Source organism: Ursus americanus, chromosome 9 (genome assembly GCF_024610735.1).
Source record: "Ursus americanus isolate L20-20 chromosome 9, mUrsAme1.1.p, whole genome shotgun sequence".
Classification (NCBI taxonomy): domain Eukaryota; kingdom Metazoa; phylum Chordata; class Mammalia; order Carnivora; family Ursidae; genus Ursus; species Ursus americanus.
In genome coordinates this window covers 719,338-744,787 of record NC_142135.1, presented here as the reverse complement: position 1 = coordinate 744,787, position 25,450 = coordinate 719,338, and the positions used below count along the sequence as shown (strand labels likewise).

Sequence of the window (25,450 nt, the reverse complement as noted above, 5' to 3'; positions counted from 1 at the left end):
CCTGCGCAGACGGCGGGGCGGGGCCGGCGGCCGGGGGGCGGGAAGCCGCGGGGCGTTGGGGGCGGGGCGGCGCGGCCGAGGCGGGGTGGGGAGGAGAGGGACCGGGAGCGTCCTAGTGCGAGGCCCACCTGGCGGGTCGGCTCCGAGCCCTCGCTGTGTGTTCGCGCAGCGCTCCCTCCCTGCCCTGCCCGCGCCCGCCCCCGGCCCCGGCCCGGAAGCGGAGCCCGCCCCCCGCAAGACCGGTCCGGGCGCGCACGGCCCTCCCGGTTGCGTAAGGCTCCGGCTTGCCGGGAGCCATCCCGGAGGACGGCGGGGCGCGGGGCCGAGCTGGGCCAGGGCGGCGCTGTGCTGGCGCGCCCCCGGCCGCCGGGCACCCTAAGCCGCCCAGAGATCGCCGAGCCTTGGAGCCCCGGGACCCACTCTGGGTGCCGCGGGGCAGGGAGAGCAGGCTGCCCCGCAAAGAAATAATAGCCCAGACGAGCTCGAACTGCGCCCTGGCGCGAGGCAGTTACGCCGCGGGGGATGGGGGCCACCGGCGGGCGCGCCCTGCAGAACCCCCTTGCTCCCCTCGTGCTTGCAGGTGCTGTGGACAAGGGCCCCTCCACAAGCCCTCACCACCCCTGCTGCCCGTCCAAGGCCAACCCTGCCACAGCCTGGGAGCAGCAGGACCCTCACAACAGCAGGGCTGATGTCCCCAAAAGCCGTGGCCAGTGTCCTGACAACGGGGCAGATGGCTGTCCCACCCTGGCCTGTTTCCCCACGGGCAGAAAGGTGCCCAAGCTTGGAGTGGGCTCAAACTGTGCAGGGCCTGGAGCAGGTCTTTTAGACTCCCTAGAGGGAACGGTGGGGATGGGGGGGGCATCCCAAGCAGAGGGAACAGCAGGTGAAGGGGGCTTCAGCTAATGTGCCAGGCCAGATAGCCAGACCAGCAGGGCCCCCACCACACACACTTCCCCGTCCCCTATGAGCCTTGCCAGCCCTGGAGGTGAGCCTTGCCAGGTCCTGGAAGGTGAGCTAAGTCAGGAGCACAGGCTTTGGGCTGCACCCCAGGCTAAAACAGGGAGGACTCCCTTCTTCGTGGTGGCCTCTGGCAGCCTCAGCACCCTCTTCCGTGTAGTGGGGGAGGGAAAGGGGACATGAAAGGAGACATGGTTTTGAAGAACTGTACCAAGAAAGGTACATGAGAGGGCAGTGCCGGGTCTATGACCTCTAACCCCACCTCACACCTTCTGACAGTGGCCCATGGCCTCCTCCACCAGCCCAGGCTCCAGTGGGTGTCTCCCCAGGTCCAGCCCTGCCTGGGCCAAGCATGGAAGACCTGAGCTCCCCAGCACATAGGGATTGGCCCTGGGATCAGGCCCACAGGACCCATGCCCCCAAGGATGAGCTGTGACCTGCCCAGATGACTGTGTACCCAGTGCACCCACTGGCAGGTGCCAGCCATGGTAACGCCCCCAGACCTCTACCACAGTGACCCCTTGTCAGCTTGCCCATGCCTCACGTCCAGCGGGGCCCCTGGCTAATCACCGCGGCCACGACGGTGGAGCTCTACGTCCACCTGCTCTGAGCAAACCACGAGATGGTGGTCAGTAGCCCCACTTCAGTCAGGACCCCCACCCGCAGCCCTCACCATGTCTCCTAACATGCTCTAACAGCCCGCGCACCCTCCCACATGCCTGGATGATTGTCCCGCCCAATTCCCCACACGGCCTCTCCATCCTGGAGCTCGGCTGAGGGTCCATCCAGAGAGACTTCCACGACCCCCCATACCTACCACCACCTGGGGTGCTGTCCTCAGCCTTTTCACAGCCACAGGCACTGCCCCGCCCCCCACCCATCTTCACCCTGTGGCTGTGACTGTCAGCACACGACTGCATCTCTCTAAAGTTGCCATCCCCAAACCCTTCCAGCAGCTCCCCGCTGCTCTGCTCCTAGCCTGCAGCTCCTTGGAGGGGTCCACCTGCCACCTCCACTCGCCTCCTAACTCTCTTGACCTCACCTCCACTGAGGTCCTATCTGGCAAAACCAAAGAAGGCCCCGCAGCCACCCCAGCGCACAGTCCTCCTCTGACCGCCCGGGCACCCACCCATCTCCCGGCTGTGTGTTTGGAAAGCACCTTCCGCATTGGGCTCTTGACCCGCCTCCCCGACTTCCTCCTACCAGCCTCCTTCACCACACCTTCTCGACGCATGTGTCCCGAGAAGTTCCCCTCTGCTATGGCCTGAATTGTGTCCCCCCAAAATGCGTATGTTGAAGCCTACCCCACAATATGACGGTATTCGGAGGCAGGACCTTTGGGAGGTGATGACGTCGTGAGGGTGGGGCCCCATAATGGGATTAGTGCCCTTATAAGAAGAGGCGGAAGAGTCTGCTCATTCTCTCGTTCTCTCCGGAAGGTGAGGGCACGGCCCTAGAGTGGCCGCCTGTAAGCCCGCAATACAGCCTCACCGAGAGCCCCGCCCGCAGCCTGATCTGGGGGTCCCGGCCTCCGGAACCGTGGGGAGCGAACTGCTGAAGTCACCCAGCCGCGGTGGTTTGATACCGCAGTCCAGGCTGCGTACGTCCGCTCCGGTCACACTATCCCCCTGTGCACGCCTCCTGTCCCTCAGCACAGGGAGAGGACGCTGTGCCAGCACTGGCGTGGCCCTGCGGCCCCCCCCGTATCTCCCCGTGGATCTGCACAGCCAGAGGCGCCCCTGAAGTGTGGCTCCCGTCCCCATGAGACCTGGGCTCCGTTGAGCCTGCCTACACGGGGGCAGTGCCCTACTTGCAGAGCTGAGACCAAACCCTGGGAGCTGCCCTCACCCGCTTTCTCACCCACCACACCCAGCCTGCCGAAGGCCTACTGCTCACCACCTTCCGTCCCCTGCCCTAGCCAAGCCTGTCATTCCTCACCAGGAGGACTACCCACCACCCCCACCCCTTCCCCTCAGGCGGGGAGCCCAGGGGGCACAGACCAGGGGCCGATCCTGCCGTCAGGTTCCTTCTGGCCCGCAGGCCCTCCCGGTCCTCGTCCGCCCTCCCCTTCCCCAGCGCAGGCTGAGCACAACGCCTCAGCCCAGCCAACTTGCTGCCCCCTCAGGGCCTTTCACAGACTAACCCTCGGCCCGACCCCAGCCCTGTGGCTCCTTCCCTCGGGTCCAGCTCTGCTCCAGCACTGCTTTCTCCGGGCGGCATTCCTTCATATCACCACTCAGCACCTTCAGCACCCGGCAGGCCGCCGCCCCAAGGGAGCAGGGCTTCCCCCCACGTTTCCTGCTCTTGGCACAAGTTGAATGCGTGAAGCCTCGTGGGCCCCTGAGAAGAGCGCCCGCAGGCCCTGGTGCTTCTCACCTCTTTCGGCATCCTTGAACTTGATGGTTCTGCGCCGGGACGGCCGGGGGCTGGCGGCCACTTCAGCCAGGATCCCGGAGCCACAGAAGCCCAGGCTGCTGCCCCGGTTCCGGAGCACCAGCTTCAGCTCCTGGTTCTCCTGGATGAGCTGCACGAGCCGCCGCAGCTCTTCGTTCTCCTGCGCCAGCCGCTGGATCTCCTGCCGCAGGCCCTCGTAGCTGCTGAGGAGGGACATGCCCGGCATTGGGGGCGGCAGCTGCCAGCAGCTGGCGGGCTGGCCAGGGACAGCGGACCGGACCCCATCATTGTGAGGTCAGCGGCTGCCCCTGCCCCCGTGCCTCAGCCGCATTCCGGGGCCCAGCAGTTCCGACCGCCTTGAGCAGGGCACACCCGACCTCTGACCTCTTGTCCCTGGAGTCCCTCTAGGAAACCCCTCCTGGAGGGTGAAAGCTTCCTTTTTTAAATTTTTATTTTATTTTAATTCAATTAATTAGCACATAGCATATTGTTCATTTCAGAGGTAGAGGTCAGTGATTCATCAGTTGCATGTAACACCCAGTGCTCATCACATCAGTGCCCTCCTAATGCCCATCACCCAGTTACCCCAGCCCCCCACCCACCTCCCCTCCAGCAACCCTCAGTTTGTTTCCTAGAGTTAAGAGTCTTTTATGGTTTCTCTCCCTCTCTGATTTCGTCTTATTTTATTTTCCCCTCCTTTCTGCTATTATTCTCTGTTTTGCTTCTTAAATCCCACATATCAGTGAGATCATATGATAATTGTCTTTCTCTGACTGACTTATTTCACTTACCATAATACCCTCTAGTCCCATCCTGTCATTGCAAATGGCAAGATTCCATTTCTTTTGATGGCTGAGTAATATTCCAGCGTATATGCAGACCACATCTTCTTTATCCATTCATCTGTCGATGGGCATCTGGGCTCTTTCCATAGTCTGGCTCTTGTAGACATTGCTGCTATGAACACTGGGGTGCAGGTGCCCCTTCGGATCATTACATTTGTATCCTTGGGGTAAATACCCAGTAGTGCAATGGCTGGGTCGTAGGGTAGCTCTATTTTTAACGTCTTGAGGAACCTCCACACTGTTCTCCAGAGTGGCTGTGCCAGCTTGCATTCCCACCAGCAGTGTAAGAGGGCTCCCCTTTCTCCACATCCTCGCCAACATCTGTCGTTTCCTGACTTGCTAATTTTGGCCGTTCTGACAGGTGTGAGGTGTATCTCACTGTGGTTTTGATTTCCCTGAAGCTGAGTGATGTTGAGCATTTTTTCATGTGCTTGTTGGCTGTTTGTATGTCTTCTTTGGATAAGTGTCTGCTCACTGGAAGCTTCTTTATCCCAGCCTGGCACAGATGTATTGCACGGAGAGGGAGTCAAAGATTCGGGCCTCCCCGTGGCCACCAGCTGCAGCATCTCCAGCCGCCCGTGCCAGGACACGGGGCTGGGTGACTGGGCACGGTCCCCGAGGTGGTCACAGCCAGCACAGCATCTGAAAGGGCCGGGAAAGTGGATGTTTGTGCTGCCTTGAAGGAGGGGCTCTTCTGGCCCAGCAGCTGAGGGAGCAGCACAGTGAAGACTAGGGCGGGTCAGAATTCCAGGGACATGGGGTGAGTCCGAGAGTGCATTAGGGTGGGGCTGGAAGCAAAGAGATGGGGCGGGTGGTGCCAAGCCTGGGGCAGGGGTTGGGGGGGGGCAGCACGCATGGAGGCCAGGCCCCCCCGGAGGGGGCAGTACAGACGGGGACACAACCTCATGGGAAAGGGCGGGGCAGGCAGCAGGGAGACCCTGCAAAAGGGCTGAGGACCTCAGATTCCCAGTGGCAGGGGAGCCACCCCTAAGGGTAGCAGTGGACTGTACAGTTAGGGCCCACGAAGGACTTCCGTCTCTCACCCAGTGCGCCTTCTAACCGGGCAGTTCTGTGCTGTTGCTGCCCTTTCCTGTCCTCTTCTCAATTATGATTAGTATTTATTTCACATCATTTCCTTTTTGCTGGTCTGCTCAGTGCAGTTTCCACTTGTTAACCTGGGAACGGCAAGCTCTTGGGAGGGGGGGGTCTTTGCAGTGGTGACCGTGGAGGGGGTCTCTGACAGCAGTGTTCCAGGAGACAGGGTGACACCTGCACTTAAGCTCGATGGAAATTATGACAATTTCAATGGTTCCTATAACTAGGAAATATCCTAATTCTAAGGATTATGGAGTAGGGCATTTCTGCAAGGACTAGAGATTTTAACTGAGAGGAATGACAGGCTCAGGGCAGTCAACTTCCAACTCAGACACTCTCAGAGGGGGGACTGTGGTAGGCAGAATTCTAAGGCCCCCACGACTCCTGTGCTGGGTACATGCCCTGCATAATCCCAGAATAAAATGGGTTTTACACCCATGATAAGGTTATTCATATGGCACGGAATGTGCGTGGCCTCTAGGAACTGACATTGCATAGTCAAAATACAAAAAGACGGGGCGCCTGGGTGGCGCAGTCGTTAAGCGTCTGCCTTAGGCTCAGGGCCTGATCCCGGCGTTCTGGGATCGAGCCCCACATCAGGCTCCTCTGCCATGAGCCTGCTTCTTCCTCTCCCACTCCCCCTGCTTGTGTTCCCTCTCTCGCTGGCTGTCTCTCTGTCATATAAATAAATAAAATCTTTAAAACAAACAAAACAAAAATACTAAAAGACAAAGAGAAAACCTCCAAAGTCACAAGGTAAAAATGACTTCTCACATATGAGAAAACCCAGTAAGATCAGAAACAATGGAGGGCAGGAAACAATGAGACGACGTATTCAGTCATTCTTTTAATGACTCAAGCAAGACTCCTAAATTCTGGAAAGTGATCTTTGGGGAATTAAGGTAAAATAAAGACAGTCCAAGACAAAGACAGAGAATTTCCTGCTAGAAGACCTGCCTCACAAGAAACACTGAAGAAAGTTCTTCACAGGATGGAGGCAGAGGAGATCCCGAACTCTTCTCCTTCCAAGGACACAGCAAATTTACAATGCATATGGAGGAATTCCTCCTGAAAAGGCCCTGAAAAGTGGATGAGCAGAGCCTCCACAACAAAGGACAACAAGGCAGCATTGAAATGGTAGGAGTGGGGCCTCTGGCTCAGTCGGTGAAGTGTGAAGCGTCTGCCTTTGGCTCAGGTCAGGATCTCAGGGTCCTGAGATCTCAGTCGAGCCCCACTTGGGGCTTCCCTTGGGGGAAGTGGGCTTCCCCCACTTGCTTCTCCCTCTGCCTCTGCTGCTCCCCCTACTTGTGCACAAAGGAAACCATCACCAAAAGGAAAAGGCAACCTACTGAACAGGAGAAGATATTTGCAAGTCATACATCTGGTAAGGGGTCAATATCCAAAATACGTAAAGAACTCAAATAACTCAACAGTTAAAAAAAACAACAAGCAACCTGATTTAAAAAATGGGCAGAGGATCTGAATAGACATTTTCCCAAAGACATGCAGATAGCCAACAGACGCATGAAAAGACGTTCAACATCCTCGTCATCAGGGACATGCAAACCAAAGCCACGGTGAGATCGCACCTCACTCCTGTTAGAATGGCTGACGTCAGAAACACAAGAAATAACAAATGTGGGCAAAGATGCGGGAAAAAGGCAACCACTGTGGAAAACGGTGTGACGGTTCCTCAAAAGAATAGGAATAGAAATGCCCTATGACCCAGCTATTACACTTGTGGGCATTCGTCTGAAGAAAAGAAAAACACTAATTCAAACCGATATCTGCTGCCTTCTGATCACAGCAGCACTCTTCACGACGGTCAAGACAGAGGAACCACCCCAGAGTCTGTCCACGGATGACCGGATAGAGGGTGCTGCACACACACTGTCGAGTACCGCACAGCCAGAAAAAAAAGAATAAAATCTTGCTGTTTTTCACAACAAGGATGGACCTTGAGGGTATAATGCTGCATGAAATAAGTCAGATAATACACGATTCACTCATGGGGAATCCGAGCAAAGAAAGGAAACATCAACAAACCCATAGGTACAGACAACAGACTGACGCCACCAGAGGAGAAGGGGACGGGGCAGGTGTGGTGCGTGAAGGGCACCCGGTGGTGGGGCAGGGGCATTCCTCTGGGAGAAGCAGCCTCCCCCAGACGCTGCCCCCAGGGACAGGCAGCCCGGACAGGGGGCTGACTTCCTCTGGGCTAGTGGGGCACGGTCGGAGACACGGAGGTCCTCGCGGTGAAGAACGGTGACAAGGCTCTCACCACAAACGTGGAGGCTTGAAAGAGCACACGTGTAATTCACGTACAGCCCTGGGGGCTGGGAGCTCAGGCAGAGTCTCATGGATTAAGATCACGGTGTTTATAGGAACGGCTCCCTCTGGAGGTTCCGGGGAGAGTTCGTTGGGTGCTGCGTCCAGCGTGCCGCGCTCCTGCGCTTGGGGCTGCGTCACTCCAGTCTCCGTCCCCACCGTCCTTTGCCTTCTCCTCTCCGGTAACCGAATCTCCCTCTGCTTCCATCTCACAAAGATACTCATGATTACACTGAGGGCCTGCCCGGGCATCTCAAACTCCTTAACTTAACCGTATCTGCGAGGTTCCTTGCGCCATACAAGGTACCATTCGTAGCTCTCGGGGGCTGGGATCTAGATCTCTGTGGAGGGTACTCTTCAGCCTGTGACACTGGCCGGACATGAGGCATTCTCCAACCCCACGCTGACCCATCAGCAAAGGGTGGAGCCTCACTGGCGGGGGCTCGAGCACCAGCTTCGGCCAGTTGGTGGACCGCCCCAAGCTGTGCTGACCCAGCCGGGACTCCTAGGAAGCCTGGCTTCAAAAGAAGACCTGGGGGCTGGGGGAGGGCTCTGAGTAGTGACAGCACAGACTGCACACGGGGGCGGGGAGACTTCCGTAAGGGTCCGACAAGCTGCTAGATTGATAAACTAGCAAAGCAGCAAGGTCAACAAGCCCGAGGAGGGACGGGCTAATCACACTCCAGAGTCACTGTAACGGATCATCTAAACTGCCCAGTTTTCAACAAAAGCTCATGAGATGTGCGGAGAGTAGTGTAGCAGCTGCCCGGGGATGTGCGGACAGTAGTGTAGCAGCTGCCCGGGGACGTAGGTAAGAGGAACTGTCTTGGAAGCCCAGATGTTGGACTTAAGCCACAAAGACATCAAAGCTTTCCTTAGCCAGATGCCCATGAGTGGGGGGGGGGGGTCCCGCACAGGTTCCACTGCTATTGCTGGACCCCCAAGCCACGGAGCAGTGACCCACCACCTTGGACCCCTCCACCTGGAGCTCCTCTGCTAGACCCTCCACCCAAGGCTCAGCCAATACCATCCTTCCCACTGGCTAGTGCTGCACCCTAGGGACCCATGTTAGAGCCAACAGCCTGTAGCAATGAGCTCATGACCTTGGGACTCACCCGTCTTCCCAAGTCCCCCACCAACCTAATGGAAAAGGGACCATCTGTGGAGGGTCCTGCACATTCCCAGCTGGTTACTGGCCCCTCTGAGGCTGGGACACGGTTGGGATATGTCTGTGCTGTCTTCAGGGCTCAGGTCTCTGGGGACAGGCTCACTGTGAAGTCCTGAGGCTCACCCCGCATTCACACAGCCCCTTCTAGGGTGGGGCCTCGGCAGAGATCTTATTTTGTAAAGATCTCATTTTGTAAAATTTGCAGAAGTAGAATAATCACCGTCAGTTAAAGCTCTCTTCCCGCGGCAACCTGCTGTCAGTCACTTCCCCCTGCTGCATGGGACTGTGGGGGGCACTGCTCAAAACCCCGAGCTGGGGCTACATTCAGTGTGGGTTTAGCGGGAACAGCCACTTCCTGGAAGAGTTAAGCTATTGCCATCAATCTGGTGTGGAAATGGCTCCCAGGGACACACCGGTCCCCCTCTGTGCTGAGCGTCAGGACACTCTGGGCTGACGGAACTGGCTGATGAGTGTCGTCAGTTCAAGAAACACCCAGGGCCATCTAGTCACAAACGAGAAAACCACAAAGGCCCTGAAATCTGAGGGCTTATATGTAGAAGAAATGTGATAGAGGTCTCCTCAAGTTTAACAGTTCTAAAAACTTATACCATATCACCCACAGGAGCCATTATCTGAAAATAAGGTTTCTTTTTTTTTTCTTTTTTTCTTTTTTTCGATTTTATTTATTTATTTGACAGAGAGAGACGGCCAGCGAGAGAGGGAACACAAGCAGGGGGAGTGGGAGAGGAAGAAGCAGGCTCCCAGCAGAGGAGCCTGATGCGGGGCTCGATCCCAGAACCCTGGGATCACGCCCTGAGCCGAAGGCAGACGCTTAACGACTGAGCCAACCAGGCGCCCCTGAAAAAAACTTTTCTAAGCTGTAGTAAAAATAAACTTTGATCAAACATGTTAGAAAAGACACTAGGGGCGCCTGGGTGGCACAGAGGTTGGGCGTCTGCCTTCGGCCCAGGGCGTGATCCCGGCGTTATGGGATCGAGCCCCACATCAGGCTCCTCCGCGATGAGCCTCCTTTTCCTCTCCCACTCCCCCTGCCTGTGTTCCCTCTCTCGCTGGCTGTCTCTCTCTGTCAAATAAATAAAAAATAAAATTAAAAAAAAAAAGAAAAGACACTAAATTATCTTCTCTTCGTATATCACAAAAGTGTTGTCATCTTTTTATTTTATTTTATTTTATTTTATTTTATTTTATTTTATTTTATTTTATTTTAAGTCATCTCTGCACCCAATGTGGGGCTCGAACTCACAACCCAAGATCAAGAGTTGCACGCTCCACTAACTGAGCCCACCAGGCACCCCAAACAGCGTCATCCTAATAGGCCATCAGAGCATGCATCCAAAAAGCAGAAGGGAAACATGCCAGAGAAATATTTCAGGAAGATAATTCATGACATTATGTTGACTCTCTGTGTTTTGTGATGGTTGTGATACTGGTCAACTCTAAAAATTTATGTTGCATGTTAGGATTTCTTTTCTCACTCTATTCACCTAATTTCAGATATTTGATTTTGTCTTCTATTTCTTGAAAACCGCACTATGCAGGAAAGAGTTAACACAGCGGGGCTAGGACCGCTCTCTTTGGTAAGACGTGCTCAGGAGGTTAGCTGGCAACTGGGAACTTCAATTTCAGGAAGGCTCCTGCTGTTCCCTAAGAGTGGCTCACGGAGCCTCAGCTGTACAAACAAATATGGTTTATGCTGAACTCCTGCCTTCCTCCTGGGCATCTGGAATTGGCGTATGTGCCTCCCTGATCAGCCCCCATGAACGCCCTAGGTGCTGAGTCTCCATGCACACTGTCACCGCTGGCTGCTGGGGGGCGTAGTGTGTCCTGTGGAGAAGGTTCTGGAAGCTGTGCTTGGTTCCCTAACTTTGCCACATGAACCTCATTCCTTTGCTGATTTAGATCACTACCCTTTCTCTGTAATAAATCTCAGCCACTAGTTCAGCGATCTGTGCCAAACTCTACAAGCCCTGCAAGCAGAACACTGAATGCAGGAGTGGTTTGGGGATCTCAGACATACCTCTCAAATGTGTGTAAGTGTTAGGCCCCCAAACCTGGATCTACCCATGGTCACAACACAGGGTTAGAGAATCAAGGGGGCAGGGATGGCCGGCTAAAGTGGAGATGCTTCCATCTCCACTGGTTGGAGGTCTTAGTTCCCAGGGGTGGAGGGACCAGTCCCACCAACGGACACGGTAAAGGTTCCACTGATCTGGAGAGAACAGCTGCCACCAGCCACTTCGGACCCTGGGATCCTTAGGCCCAGATTCAATATTACTGATTGTCCTGGGTTACTAGTGTCCCTGCTATGCAACTGGGGCAGGACACATGTGGGGACACCTGTAGGGCTTCCGCCTGCATCAGCAGACAGCCACCGAAGTCTTGACCCAATTAGAGCAGGGACAACACGAGCTCAGACTGCTGAGGGAAAAAGGCCCTTTCACTCCACCAATAACCAGCTGGGTCCAGCCAAAGAACTGAGAGCGGGAAGACGGCAGGTGGTGAGTCACAGAGGATGCGGCCATCACGGCCCCAGACCAGGAGCAGTGGCAGGACCATGGCTGGCTCCTGGCCCTCACGCTGCGTTCATCTGGGAGACGGGTACCTCGAAGGATGCACGGTGCCGGCAGGACTCGGGTTCTTGCCTGCTACGGTGTGTCCATTCTACCCGCTCTTATGGCCTGATGTTAATCTTGAGGGGCAGGGTCCACGGCCCTCCCCCTGATGCTGGCCAAACCTTTCTAATTGCCTTACCCCATATCGTCTGGTGGGAGTAATACTATATGACTTCTGAGTCTAGGTCTTAAAACACCAGACGTGCGCACCTTGTGGTCTTTTGAGGTTACCCTGGAGTCCAGGCGCCATGTTTCCAGGAAGCAGGGAGGCCATGGGTAGGTGTGCTGTCTCGCAGACCCAGATGAGGTCCTGACCAGCAGTCAGCATCAACCACCAGAGACGTGAGAGAGGAAGCCCTCAAGACCGCAGCCGTCGCGATTTGCAGTGACGACGGGCAGGAAAGATGCTAAGTGCACACCACCTGGATGAGCCCAGGCAACGCTCAGGACCGCAAGACTTAATAACATAATTATTTTTTGTTATTCAAAGTCCCTAAGGTTATGGAGCAAGAGATAAACAGACACACACACCCTACTCAATCCCTTTCTGGAAAGGCCTAGGGTATCTTCATTCTGAAAGGGAAAAAGAAGGCCCATTTTATTGCACTGTGGGAGCTGGATATAAAGGGGGGGCATACTGGGACACAAGCCTGTGCACCTTCTTAGGCCCCCAGGGCATGTCACCTCCTCTCAATGAGTGTTGCAATCTTTTAGGCTCCTCTTCCCACATTCAAACTGAAGCATGGACTCTGATTTCCAGAGCACTGCAGAGGGGCAGAAGAATGCAGCTGGTAGGGGGGAAATGAGCCTCCCCCTGGGGACCTGGCCACTGGGAAACACAGATACCTGGAGACAGGAGAAACCCAGGGAGGAAAGCCCTTCACTTCTCCCCCCTGTAGGCCCACTGGCAGTTCCGTTGCACTGGATTGACATGAGACACTGGAATACATCAAGCCAGGATATGGGAAAGAGTGACAGGAAGGAAGCAATACTTGGGACTGGCAAGGATTATGTGAGAATGTAACACTCTTGGTGGGAAGAGAGGGGGAAAAGGAACTCTCACATTCACTCTTCATTCAGCACATCTCTATTGTGGGGTTCTATCCCCACAGCATAAGCCCCTAGATACACCCCTACTGCCCTCAATGGGGCAGCAGCTGGGATGCTCCTGGCACATCCACCCCGTGGATATCAAGCTGCCAACCAAAAATTAATGAGAGTTCCACAGGATTATTCGAGCAGATTTCATAAGGTGTTTTTTGAGTGAAAACCGGAAAAGTTTGTATAAAATTATCTCATTAAAAATAATAACCAGAGTTCCAAATGCTACATGGCTGCACAACTGCACGTACGTGCGCCTGATGCATACGGAGTGTGGAGAAAAACACGGAAGGAACCCTCTACTACAGTAAGGAAGACGATGTGGGGGCTGGGTGGGCGTGGGCAGAAGAGCCAAGCCAACGAGGAAAAGAAACTCTTAAATGCCCTATTGGTGTGGGAAACAAAGGCAGAAAAAATTTTATTTTTTAGAAGATTTTATTTATTTATTTGACAGAGAGAGAGAATGCACAGGCACGGGGAACAGAAGGCAGAGGGAGAGGCAGGCTCCCCGCTGAGCAGGAAGCCCGGCGTGGGGCTCAATCCCAGGACAGACGTCCAACTGACTAAGCCACCCGGGCACCCCCAGAAGAAAAATTATTAAATGTCCTTACTTCCTACAGCCCATCGACAGGTCCTTGAAACAGGCAGAGTGACCTTCCTCCAGGAGCTCAGCTCTCTCGATGTTGACACTTTGCTAAGGGCAAAAGGCAATCTTAGCCAGACCTCCCTGCCCCCCGCCCCCAGGATCCTGTAAGGATATTTTACACATAAAAATTCCTTTAGAAATTTCCTTGATCTCTAAACCCCCAAGATACATGCTGGCAATCACCCCCCCCCCAAACATACGGCCCACTAATATACATGAAGGGTCTCATGACTCAGGTTTTATTAGACGGTAATAAATGACCTTTTCCCAACAGTAGCTAGCCCCCTCAAGGTCCTGGAAACCTTGCTTCCAAAATTCCTTAGAAACTTAAGTTATCCCTAACCCCCTCCCAGCTTGAAAGTATATCATGGGCCACTCCTCATGACCCCAGAGCAGCTCTTTCTGCCCACAGGTCCTGCCCCCCGAGCTTTCATAAAAACACCTTTTTGCACCCAAAACATCTCAAGAATTCTTTCTTGGCCGGGGGCTTCGAACCCTAACATCTTTCCTACATTACTATCTAAAGAGAATATGAGGGGCGTGGGGGTGGCTCAGATGGTTAAGCATCTGCCTTTGGCTCCCGTCACGATCCCTGGGGTCCTGGGAGTGAGTCCCGCCAAGGGAACCCCACCCAGCAGCGAGTCGGTTTCTCCCTCTCCCTCTCCCCTCTGCTCGTGCACTCCCTCTGTCAAATGAATAAATACAATCTTTTAAAAAATAAAATGAAAAATAAAAAATATGAGCATGCGTGCGTACAATACAAATTATGCGTCAATATTTTTAATGGACAAATGTAAACACTAAACGGTAAGGAAAAAAAAAAAAAAGGTGTGCCTCAGCGTGGGAGAATGGACGCATTTATGGCTGCGGAAGAACTAGAAACCATCAGAGAAAGGACGCCGCTTCCTTCCAGCCCGAGCTGAGCTCGCCCGCCGGACCCGCAAGGACCCTCCTGGCTGGCTCAGCGGCGGAAACTAGCCAGCTGGCGGGCCAAGGCCGGTGGGGCGCAGGTGCAAGGGCGGGGCGGGGCGGGGCGGGGCGGAGCTCGGGCGCAGGTGCAGGCATCGGGCGGGGCGGAGCCAGCGGACGCAGGCGCAGGGGCTCGGTGGGGGCGGGGCCAGCAGGGCGCAGGCGTGGTGGTAGTCCTCAGAGCTTTGGGACCTGGTGTAGGCGCGTGCTGTATAAACCAGGGAATTCCAGGGGAGCATACGGGCCTCCCCCACGACAAACCCAGGGGGGCGCGACCGGGGGATTCTTCCCCGAGCCGGTCCCCACCTTTGGCAGCCGTGGGACAGCTCCCCGAAACGGCCGCGGGCACAGTCTTCCTCCCCTGGGTCAGCACCGCTGAAGATTCCCGGGGCCGGAAGTGAGGGGGAAGCGTAGGTTCCCACGACCGGAAGTAGGGAAAATAGGGCCGTCTGGCACCCTGGGGGAACTGTAGTTGCCCGAGGCCGCAAGTGGGGGGTCGGACCGCCGGAAACCGTAGACCCCCGGGGTGGAGGGGTCGGAAGTGGGGGGTCAGAATAGTCGGGAACTGTAGTTCTGCGGGAGGCGGAAGCGCGGCTTGTAGCCGGGCAACATGGCGGGCCTGGAGCTCCTGTCGGACCAGGGCTACCGGGTAGACGGACGGCGCGCCGGGGAGCTGCGCAAGATCCAGGCGCGGATGGGCGTGTTCGCGCAGGCCGACGGCTCGGCCTACATCGAGCAAGGCAACACCAAGGCGCTTGCGGTGGTGTACGGGCCGCACGAGGCGAGTGGGCGTGCGCGAGCCGGGCGGGGTGCGCGGGGCCTCCGGGCTGCGCTGACTCTGGAGGCTCGGCTGCCGCGCGCCTCCGTTCACGCAGCCCATCTTCGGGGCCGCCGCGGCTCACTCGGAGTCAAAGCCGAAGTCCTTGCGGTGTGATGCACTGTGGTCCCCACCTTTCGCACCGGCCAGTGTCCCCTCCGCCCTGCACTCATCCTTGCTGTTCCTGGAAGCGCCAGGCGCGCTCCCGCTTCCTCCCCTTCCCCCCCCCCCCTCCTCCTCCTCTCGGCTGTCCACTCTGACGTGACCTCCAGGGGACGCGTCCCCCGACCACCTAACTCACGTGGCCAGCTCCCTCCCCTCCCACCACACCCTTCCCTGCCTTTCCATAACCAGTCACCTTAGACGTCAGTCAGTTCAACGAGCCCTTCGTTTGACTCCTCACTGGAAAGTAAACTCCGTGAGGACAGGGGCTGTAAATAAAACCTCCTGGTTTCATTGCCTTGTCTCCATTGCTGGAGAAGGGAAGAGCTCTGGGGTGGAAACAAGCGTGGCGCGTTTGCAGAGCAGAAGGGCTGCTCGTGGGGAGATGAGGAAGAACTCAAAATGGGATCGAGGTGTCTCTAGGGAGGCAAGAACTCGCCGCTTTTGTAGACCAGGGAAACTATTTAGGATTTTATCTCACACGTGCTGGGAGAGCTTTGGGAGGAGTAGAATATGTGAGTGTTTAGAGGAGACGAAATCATACTCGATATTGGTGAACATACCCGCTCTGGCTACAAATGGAGAATGGGTTGGGAGGAGATGAGGCAGAGATGGAAACGGGGAGGCCTGTTAAGAGAAATCCTATCCAGGCATGAAGATGGCTTAGAGACTGGCCAACCGGCCCTCCTGCGGGCTGTTTTGGAGGTAAAGTAGCTGTGCTTATGGAGATGTTGGAAGTAGAAGGAGCGTGAGAGGGAAGCCGAGATCTGGGGCCTGAGCCAGAGGAGGGTGTAGTGTGAGCTGGGGAGCAGTGAGCCTGGCTCATGTGTCCATCCTCCCCCAGATCCGCGGCTCCCGAGCACGAGCCCTGCCAGACAGGGCCCTGGTGAACTGTCAGTATAGTTCTGCGACCTTCAGCACAGGTGAACGCAAGAGGCGACCACACGGGGACCGTAAGTCTTGCGAGATGGGCCTGCAGCTGCGTCAGACCTTCGAGGCAGCCATCCTTACGCAGCTCCACCCACGCTCCCAGATCGATATATATGTGCAGGTGAGCAAGTGGCAGCCACAGACCAGGGAGGGAGAGGGATGGAGGGGGAGGGGGAGATGGGGGCAGGGGTCAGGAGGCTAATGGACTGATGCCACTGGGGGTTCCTGCAGGTGCTGCAGGCGGATGGTGGGACCTATGCAGCTTGTGTGAATGCAGCCACGCTGGCGGTGCTGGATGCCGGAATACCCATGCGGGACTTTGTGTGTGCCTGCTCAGCTGGCTTTGTGGACAGCACAGCCCTGGCGGACCTCAGCCACGTGGAAGAGGCAGCTGGCGGTCCCCAGCTGGCCCTGGCCTTGCTGCCGGCCTCAGGCCAGATTGCACTCCTTGAAATGGATGCCAGGCTACACGAGGACCACCTGGAGCAGGTGCTGGAGGCTGCTGCCCGGGCTGCCCGGGACGTGCACACACTGCTGGACCGTGTGGTCCGGCAGCATGTACGTGAGGCCTCTATTTTGCTAGGGGACTGAGCATCTGGCCCCCCATGCCCAGAATAAAACCCACACACAATCTGTACTTTGATCTCCCCGCAGCACTTCCACACCCTCAGAGCCTGGCCTGGTGCTGGCTCCTGGGGGTGACTAGGGACCGTCCCAGTCCCCCACACATGAAATACACACCTCTTGCAGCCTCAAGATTCACAGCCCAAAGAAGAAGAAGGTGGGGGGAGCGCGTCCCAGGATGAACAGACCCGTCGTGCCAGGAAGGGTTCAAGGCAGCTGAGCATTGAGCCGTGGCCTGGCATAATGAGCCCAGCCATTGGACTGGAGTCTTATTTTCATGCCGGCACGTCTGGGGCCCACCATGGAGATGTGGGGGCCATGTCCCACAGCCTCTGGACTATTTGGACTGAATGGCCCCTTCCACCCTAGGAGCCCTTTGGGCCTACTTAACCTCAGACTCCAGAAGTACCACAGATATGTATTCTCACCTGGGGGAGGGGGCAAGTGTGTGTGGGGGTCTTCTTTACACATAGGCATGCGCTGCCTCCTGAACCCTGAACACCAGCCCCTTCAGCCCTCACCCAGGCACCTCCTGATCTGAATAGGAGCGCTCCCCACTTTCTACTCCACATACCCCGCTCCTTGGAAACCCGTTTTGGCCAAGAGTACCATCTGCACCTTCCTCCGTGTGGTCATCTGACCCTGATGGCCTCGGTGCTGGGCTCACACTGTGACTGCCCTTGTGCACTCACTGCCATTTTTGACCAACATCCATAGAAATGAATCTGCCAATGCCTTGGTCTCAGTCCACGGGAACCCGTTTCCTCCCCTCCTACCCACCCATGGCACTCAGAGCTGTCCTTGCCAGTAAAAGCACGTTCAAAACCCGGGAGCGTCCACGCTCTTCCGTTTTCTTCCCACCTGCCCTGTTCACCCTCTGCCCTATTCCGCAAGTCAGAGCTTTCTCGCGCTCCCAACCAGCCTGCTTTCCTCTGGCGCGTTACACCTGCCGGCCGGTCGTCCTGGAAGCGGGCCCGGCCCCTCACCACCTCTGCTCCGGGCATGCGCGGCGGCGCGAGGGCCTTCGGGACCGGAAGTGCAAGCGGGCCGGGAGCCTCCGGTGCGACCGGAGCGCCGCGCCGGGCCCGCGGCTGGAGCTGCCGGGCGAGCGCGGCCCCGGAGCCGCCTCTGCCCGCCATGGGCCTCCTGTCGGACCCGGTGCGCCGGCGCGCCCTCGCCCGCCTCGTGCTGCGTCTCAACGCGCCGCTCTGGTGAGCGAGGGGCCCGGGGAGGCGGGACCCGGAGGACCGAGGCTCGAGCTGCCGACGTCCCCCCCGCCCCGGGGGGGTCTGTTCGCGCCAGTCCCCTGGCGCCCGCGGGCCTCGCTCGGGCATGGGGCTCGGCTCTGCCGTCCGACGTCCCGAGTGCCGCCCCCACCCTCCCCGGTGCGGAGGTGGAGGCCGCGGGCCGGAGTCACCGGACCCGCTAATGCTCCCCTTTCCCTGCAGTGTGCTGAGCTACGTGGCGGGCATCGCCTGGTTCCTGGCTCTGGCTTTCCCGCCGTTGACCCAGCGCACGTACATGTCGGAGAACGCCATGGGCTCCACCATGGTGGAGGAACAGTTTGCGGGTGGAGACCGTGCCCGGGGCTTTGCCCGAGACTTTGCTGCCCACCGCAGGAAGTCGGGGTGAGCGGAGAGCTGCGGGTGTGGGGAGATGGTGGTGGTCAGAGCCAGGGAGCTCTGCCCAGCGGCTCTCGTTGTGTCTCTAGGGCTCTGCCAGTGGCGTGGCTGGAGCGGACGATGCGGTCAGTGGGGCTGGAGGTCTACACGCAGAGTTTCTCCCGGAAACTGCCCTTTCCTGATGAGACCCACGAGCGCTATGTATTGGGGCGGGGGGGATGTGCCTGGGACCAAAAAGCACCTTGAGAGGGTGGCTTGGGGCCGGGAAGCCCAGGGGTGGCATGTCCTGGGGCCGGGAAATCCTGGTGGGCAAGCTAGGGCGACCAGGGAGAGCCTTCAGCCATCCAGGGTGGGGTGGTGCTGAGGCTTCCCTGGTGCTGCACGCAGATGGTGTCCGGTACCAACGTGTATGGCATCCTGCGGGCCCCGCGCGCTGCCAGCACCGAGTCCCTGGTGCTCACCGTACCCTGTGGCCCTGACTCTACCAACAGCCAGGCTGTGGGGCTGCTGCTGGCACTTGCTGCCCACTTTCGAGGTGAAGCTCAGGGTCTGCTCCTGGCAAGGGAGGGTTTGGCCACTGTCCCAGGCCCTGCTGACCTAGCTTCTGGCCTCCAGGGCAGATTTATTGGGCGAAAGACATCATCTTCCTGGTGACAGAACAAGACCTTTTGGGCACTGAGGCTTGGCTGGAGGCCTACCACGACATCAACGTCACCGGTGGGTGCTCTTGCCCTCGCCCGTCTTTCAGGATCACTGCCCTCGTCAGCCCCCCACAGGCAGCTCCTTCACCTGCTCCTACAGGCATGCAGTCATCCCCTCTGCAGGGCCGGGCTGGGGCCATCCAGGCGGCTGTGGCCCTGGAGCTGAGCAGCGACGTGGTCACTAGCCTCGATGTGGCTGTGGAGGGGCTCAACGGGCAGCTGCCCAACCTTGATCTGCTCAACCTCTTCCAGACTTTCTGTCAGAAAGGGGGGCTGCTGTGTACTCTACAGGGCAAGGTAAAGGGGGCTGCCTGCCTGGGAAGCCTGGGCCCTATGTGGGGCTTAGCTGACCCTGCCCCCAAACCCTCTAAGCTGCAGCCCCAGGACTGGACGTCAGTAGACGGGCCGCTGCAGGCCCTGCAGACCCTGCTGCTCATGGTCCTGCAGCAGGCTTCTGGCCGCCCCCATGGCCCTCACGGCCTCTTCCTGCGCTACCGTGTGGAGGCCCTGACCATCCGCGGCATTAACAGCTTCCGACAATATAAGTATGACTTGGTGGCAGTGGGCAAGTAAGTGGCTTCCGACCCCCCCTTCCATGCTTGGGATGGAGTGGGGGAGGGGGGCCTGGAGGCCTGGCTGGCCATGACGCCACCCCACCCTGGCAGGGCCCTGGAGGGCGTGTTCCGCAAGCTCAACCACCTCCTGGAGCGCCTGCACCAGTCCTTCTTCTTCTACCTGCTCCCCGCGCTTTCCCGCTTCGTCTCCATCGGCCTCTACATGCCTGCTGCCGGCTTTTTGCTCTTGGTCCTTGGTCTCAAGATATCCTCTGAACCCACTGTCCACTTGTGGTCAGCTTCATGTCCTCTGCACTCTGGGCTGGGGAGAACCCTCCGTCCTTGAAGCGGGGGAGTGGGAGTGAGCCCTGGGTCCCCTGCCAGGCAGATTTCGTCACACCTGTTGTCAGGATCCTTGACTAGACCACGCTCTGGAACTGTGGATGCAGTTGCATGAGGCCGGAGTGGGCCCTGAGGAGCCTGGGGGGGCCTCTGGACCTAGTCCTCCCCTCCTGCCGGCACAGGTAATGGTCGCCCCACACCCGCTGTTGGGGTTCCCCTGGGCTTCCAGGGTTCCGGGTGATTGCTACTGCTGCAATGCAGTCTTGGTGGGTGGGATAGTGGTGAGGATCTCTGGGGCTCCCCTGGCCCCTGAGCCCATCTCCCCAGTGTCCGTGTGCCCTTGCAGAGCGTGGGGCTGGCCTCGCTTGTGGCGCCCTTGCTGATCTCACAGGCCATGGGCCTGGCCCTCTATGTTTTGCCCGTGCTGGGCCAGCACGTGGCTACCCAGCACTTCCCCGTGGCCGAGGCTGAGGCCGTGGTGCTGACCCTGCTGGCTATCTATGCAGCCGGCCTGGCCCTTCCACACAGCACCCAGAGGTGAGGAGCTAGGCTGGGTGGGGGAGGGTGGGGGGTACCCTGGCCGCGCCCCGGCAGTGCCTCTGAGCCCCTTGTCTTGCAGGGTGGTGAGTGCACAGGCTCCAGACAGAGGCTGGATGGCGCTGAAGCTGGTGGCCCTCATCTACCTGGCACTACAGCTGGCCTGCATCGCCCTCACCAACTTCTCGCTGGGCTTCCTGCTGGCTGCCACCATGGTGCCCGCTGCTGCACTCACCAAGCCCTGTGGTCCCCGGTACGTCCAGCCCCCCGCCCCAAGCCCAGGGCCTGTGCTCCTTACCGCAGACCGTGCCCTCACGCGGGACCCCCTCACCCCACTTGGTGTCTGTACCCCCCCCAAGAGCCCGACCTGACCCTGCTTCTCCACCCAGGCCGCTCTATGCTATGCTGCTGGTGCTGACGAGCCCTGCGGCCACACTCCTGGGCAGCTTGTTCCTGTGGCGGGAGCTGCGGGAGGCGCCACTGTCACTGGCCGACGGCTGGCAGCTCTTCCTGGTGGCGCTGGCCCAGGGCGTGCTGGAACACCACACCTATGGCGCCCTGCTCTTTCCGCTGTTGGCTCTGGGCCTCTACCCCTGCTGGCTGCTCTTCTGGAATGTGCTCTTCTGGAAGTGATGTATGGCTCATACCCCTGCCGCGTCGAGATTGGGGTGGGAACTCCCCAAGCACCCCCGTGTTGTCTCCTTTTTGGGAAATAAACAGGAGTTTTGTTTCAGCTGCCCTTTGGGCTGTTGGCCAACTGTGCTGTCCGTGTGGGGCCCCCGAGCCCATGGGCGAGAACCTCTGCCTGAAGGCCTGGCCTTCCCACGTACCTCCTTCCTGGAGGGCACTGCCCTGGTCCACTGGCTGCTGGCAGGAATGAGGGCCCCAGCCACATGAGCCTCGGAGGAGAGCCTCAGGTGGACACTGGGCTTGGGACCTGGAAACGGCATATGCAGACCCTGCCCTGGCCCCCGCCCCACGAGCATCACGGTAGGAGGCAGGGTGCTGGGTGAGAAGAAATGTAGTGGGAGCAGGGCTTGGGGCCTGACGGGATGTGAGGTCCCCAGAGACCACACTGCTCTGTCTGCAGCACTGGAGTTGAAGAAGCAAAGGGGCTGGAGCCGCAGTCCTGCAGAGAAGGCCTGGGGTGTGGGAGGGGCACTTACCGAGGCCAGTACCTCGGTGTGGGTCTGGGAGAGGCACTGGCCCAGCGACCCCTAAGAGGCAGGGCCAAGGTAGAGAAGCCCGCCCAGCGCCACCTCAGAACAGGCAGGCCACGGGTCCCCTGAAAGGAGTTGGGAGGCTAGTATCCATCCTGGAGGGAAGAAAGGGAAGAAAAAAGCAAAATATAGCTTTTTAGCGATGCCAGGGCCACGTCAGCTCCCAGGAGGGCCAAGGCAGCCCTGCCAGCACCTGATGGGGCAACAGAGCAGTCAGCCTCTTACAGGCCGTAGCGTGGGAGGAAGGCAGAGCAGTACCACATGGAGAGTGGACTCGGGACCCGTGTCCCTTCAGGGCCACACCCAGAATTGAGGAAGCTCTAGCCCTCAGAGCCCTGCTGGTTCTCTGCTGATGGGCACCTCTGTGTCCAGCGTCATGGGGGATGGCAGTGCAGCAAGGGTGTTGGAGACCCTACTGTCACTAGCAGCCTGTCATTGGCCTGCTTGTTCCCAAGATCTAGCTGGGACCTTTAGTCCCTTGATTATTATTTTTTTTAAAGACTCTATTTATTAGAGAGCACAGAAGGAGAGGGAGAGGGTGGGGGCTCCCCGCTGAGCAGGGAGCCTGATGCGGGGCTGGATCCCAGGACCCCGGGATCATGACAGCCTAAGGCAGACGCATTACTGACTGAGCCGCCAGGCGCGCCATCCAGTCCCTTTATTGTTGAACTGTTCTGCTTCTGAGGCTGGAGAGAGGCTTGTAGCCCCAGCACCCCAGGGTGCCTCCCAGGCTGGCCTCTGTGGAGTCTGTCCTCTCATAGGTCACGCACCCCTTCTCCGTGGCCTTGCCGTCTTCCAAGACACACAGACATCTCCGCTCTGTCTTCGTCTCCGCTGTCTCTGTCTTCGTGGGCTGGCGTCCTATACAAAATTTCTTCTAGGCCTTTTAGCCAGCCTTTGGCCTCAGTCAGTCATTTTTAACTGCATTTAGTCACTTAATGGACAAATCTTGAAAATACATTAAATTGTGGAACATACAAGTGGGGGCAAAAGCAAAAAGATCATCTTAGTTGTGTTCTGAACTTACCATGCAGAATTCTTCCTGTCTATACAAAAGACTGGAAACCGTGGGAATGACAAAGGTGATTGTCAGGGAAGCGGGGTTTCTGTTCTGATTTTCAGTAATATCACTTGTATTGTAAAAAAAATATCATTTTTTAAAAGATTTTATGTTTACTTATTTGAGAGACAGAGATAGTGACAGCACAAGCAGAGGGAGAGGGAGGAGGAGACTCCCCGATGAGCAAGGAGCAAGGAGCCTGACGCGGGGCTCGATCCCAGCACCCAGGAATCATGACCTGAGCCGAAGGCAGACACTTAACTGACCGAGCCACCCAGGCGCCCCTACAATACATTTTTTAGAACAAGGAAATGTCAGGGCTGTCAGTTAAGTGTGCAGCTCTTGAGCTCACCTGAGGTATTGATCTCAGGGTTGTGACTTCAAGCCCCGCATTGGGCTCCAGGCTGGGCGTGGAGCCTTCTTCGAAAGAAAAAAACAAGGAAATGTCAGGCTGTAAAAATGTCGGTCAGATGTACAAGGACAGAGTATAAGGTCCTAAATGCTTCGTTTTGATGGTGTGGCAGGGTCTGCGACTGTCCCCAGTACCTGTCTGTCTCAGTCACAGAGCCCAATTTTGATTCCTGTGCCTGGAGGTGTGGCCTTGTGACTATGCTGTGGCCAGTAGGGTAAGAACAGAAGCTTCCAGCGTGAATACCAAGCAAAGACCTCGCCCAGGGGGACCGGCCCTCTGAGCCCCATCCTTTCTCCTGCCCCCAGGAGTGTGGAAGTGATGTTGGAACGTGCAGTGTGTCTAAGACATGAGGTACGGCCTGTGTGAGAATGAGAATGGGAGAGAGGAACAGGCCCTCTCGGACCGTCCGAAGCAGCCGGGTTTGCTTAACTGGGCTTCATTTACTGGGAAGGGAAACCAGCTTGTACTGCATGTGAGCACACGGTTGTTTTCTGACACTCGGCTCCAGTTCCAGCCAATACAAGAGGGACTGCTGCTGACCCCAGCTCACAAGAGGGCTCTGCATGAATCTGGAAGTGTACAGCTACGGTGTTGGTAATCAGCTTAATAGTAGCACTCATTTGTTGCTTGCTTCCCACACCCCAGAACGGAGGCACCATGGGGAGCAGGGACACTGTCTTTCTTATTTCCTGCCACTTTTCCAGCCCAGAGCCAGATACGCGGTAGAATATTCATCTGTATTTGTTAAATGAAAGAAAAAAAAGAAGCAGAAGGAGACCCTCTGGAGGTCCAGCAGGAAGCTCCAGGGGGCAGACCGGACCGCTTCCTCAGAGGCCTGGAGGGTTGCCTATGGCTAGTGTGGGGTGAGCACAGGAAGGTGAAGGTAGAGGCCCCCAGCCAGGCAGGCCACCCTCCACGCAGCTCAGAACACCCGGCAGCCTCCCCACAACCAGTCCCACTGCAGATGCCCTGCTTGGCCTTGGGACGCCTCTAGCAGCTCACCTGGGTGTCCCAGATTTCCTGTGCTCTTCTCAAACCCTTTGCCTGGTCACCCTACTCCACCTGAGGTTTCAATGTCGGCAGCTTGGGGGCTGCTCTGAACACCATTATCCAAAAGCCGCTCCTGCGAGCCCCGCTGCCTTCATGGCCACGCTCAGTTCCTGTCTTGCCCAGGCCCCTCTTCTGAGGCCCCAGTGTGTCACCTCTAAGTCAGTATCCCAACCTGAACACCTCCCACCTGCATGCACCTTCTCCCTTAGCACGCTCAGGCGACGCTGGACCCGGCATCAGTCTTGTCCCTCTTCAGGGGATGCCCATCACTCCCAGGACAGAACCAAACTCCTTCCCTTGGTCTTCTTGTTCTTCACAACACTTCCATTGCCCCCGAAAGCAACCTGAACCTACGCCTCCTCCCCCTCCAGCCCGTGACACCACTGCTCTACTTTCTAACTGCAGATTCGGACTGTGATATGATGGCCCCGTGCACACGTGGTCTTCGTGTCTGGCTTCTTCCACTCAGCGTAATGCTGTCAGAATTCATCGTGTTGTAGTACGTGTCACAGCCTCCCTTGATGTGGCCAAATACGTCCCACTGTACGGACATGCCACATTTTGGTGCCCATTTGTCCGCTGGTGGACGTTTGGGTTGTTGCCTCTTTTTTGGTTATTGCTGGTGAACCTGTCGGCATTCACCAACAGGTTTTTGGGTCAACGCGCTTTCTCTTGGGTGTGTACCTGGCAGAGTACGAAGCCCCAAGTCTCCGTCTTACCTGCTCCTGATGCATCCCGTATGTTTCGGTATGCTGTTTTTGTTTTCATTCACCTCAAGTTATTTTCTAATTTTCCCGTGATTTCTTCTTTGACTAACTGGTTATTTAGGAATACGTTATTTAATTTTTCACGTATCTGTGAGTTTCCCAAATTTATTTGTTATTTTTAATTTCATTCTGTTGTGGTCAAAAAAACGTGCTTTGTGTGCTATTACTACTTTTAAAAGTACTGAGACTTGTTTTATTTTCTAACATAATGGTGTGTCCTGAAGAACGTTCCACGTGCTCTTGAGAAGATGTGCTCTTGTGTCTGGTGTCCGTGAAGTCTCGCTGGCTTACAGCGTCGTCCGGGTCTGCTCTTCGCTGAGCTTCTGTCCAGTCGTTCCGTCCGTTACTGAAAGCACTGAAGTCTCCAGCTATTACTGTTGAACTGTCTGTTTCTCCCTTCCGTTCCGTCAGCTTTTACTTCGTGTATCTTGGGGCAGTTAGGGAAACGTATCTTCATGATTGTCACGTCTTCCTGATGGATTGGTCCTTTTTTCATTATAAAATGTCCTTTTTTAA

At 57.0% G+C, this 25,450-nt stretch overlaps 2 protein-coding genes across 2 annotated transcripts; both read left to right on the top strand.

Annotated features, from left to right (window-relative positions):
- Positions 1-14,491: 14,491 nt before the first annotated feature.
- EXOSC4 (exosome component 4) lies at positions 14,492-17,496 on the top strand. Its single transcript, XM_045777381.2, has 3 exons — positions 14,492-14,917; positions 15,960-16,166; positions 16,277-17,496. The coding sequence occupies exons 1-3, from the start codon at positions 14,747-14,749 to the stop codon at positions 16,634-16,636; spliced, it is 738 nt and encodes a 245-aa protein (XP_045633337.1). The 5' UTR covers positions 14,492-14,746; the 3' UTR covers positions 16,637-17,496.
- A 185-nt stretch (positions 17,497-17,681) lies between these two features.
- Positions 17,682-25,450, top strand: GPAA1 (glycosylphosphatidylinositol anchor attachment 1). Its single transcript, XM_045777380.2, has 13 exons — positions 17,682-17,880; positions 18,118-18,297; positions 18,381-18,492; positions 18,679-18,826; positions 18,907-19,008; positions 19,093-19,289; positions 19,365-19,561; positions 19,658-19,811; positions 19,975-20,070; positions 20,235-20,425; positions 20,508-20,678; positions 20,815-21,059; positions 21,160-25,450. Exons 1-12 carry the CDS (start codon positions 17,807-17,809, stop codon positions 21,056-21,058), a joined length of 1,866 nt encoding a protein of 621 aa, XP_045633336.1. The 5' UTR covers positions 17,682-17,806; the 3' UTR covers position 21,059; positions 21,160-25,450.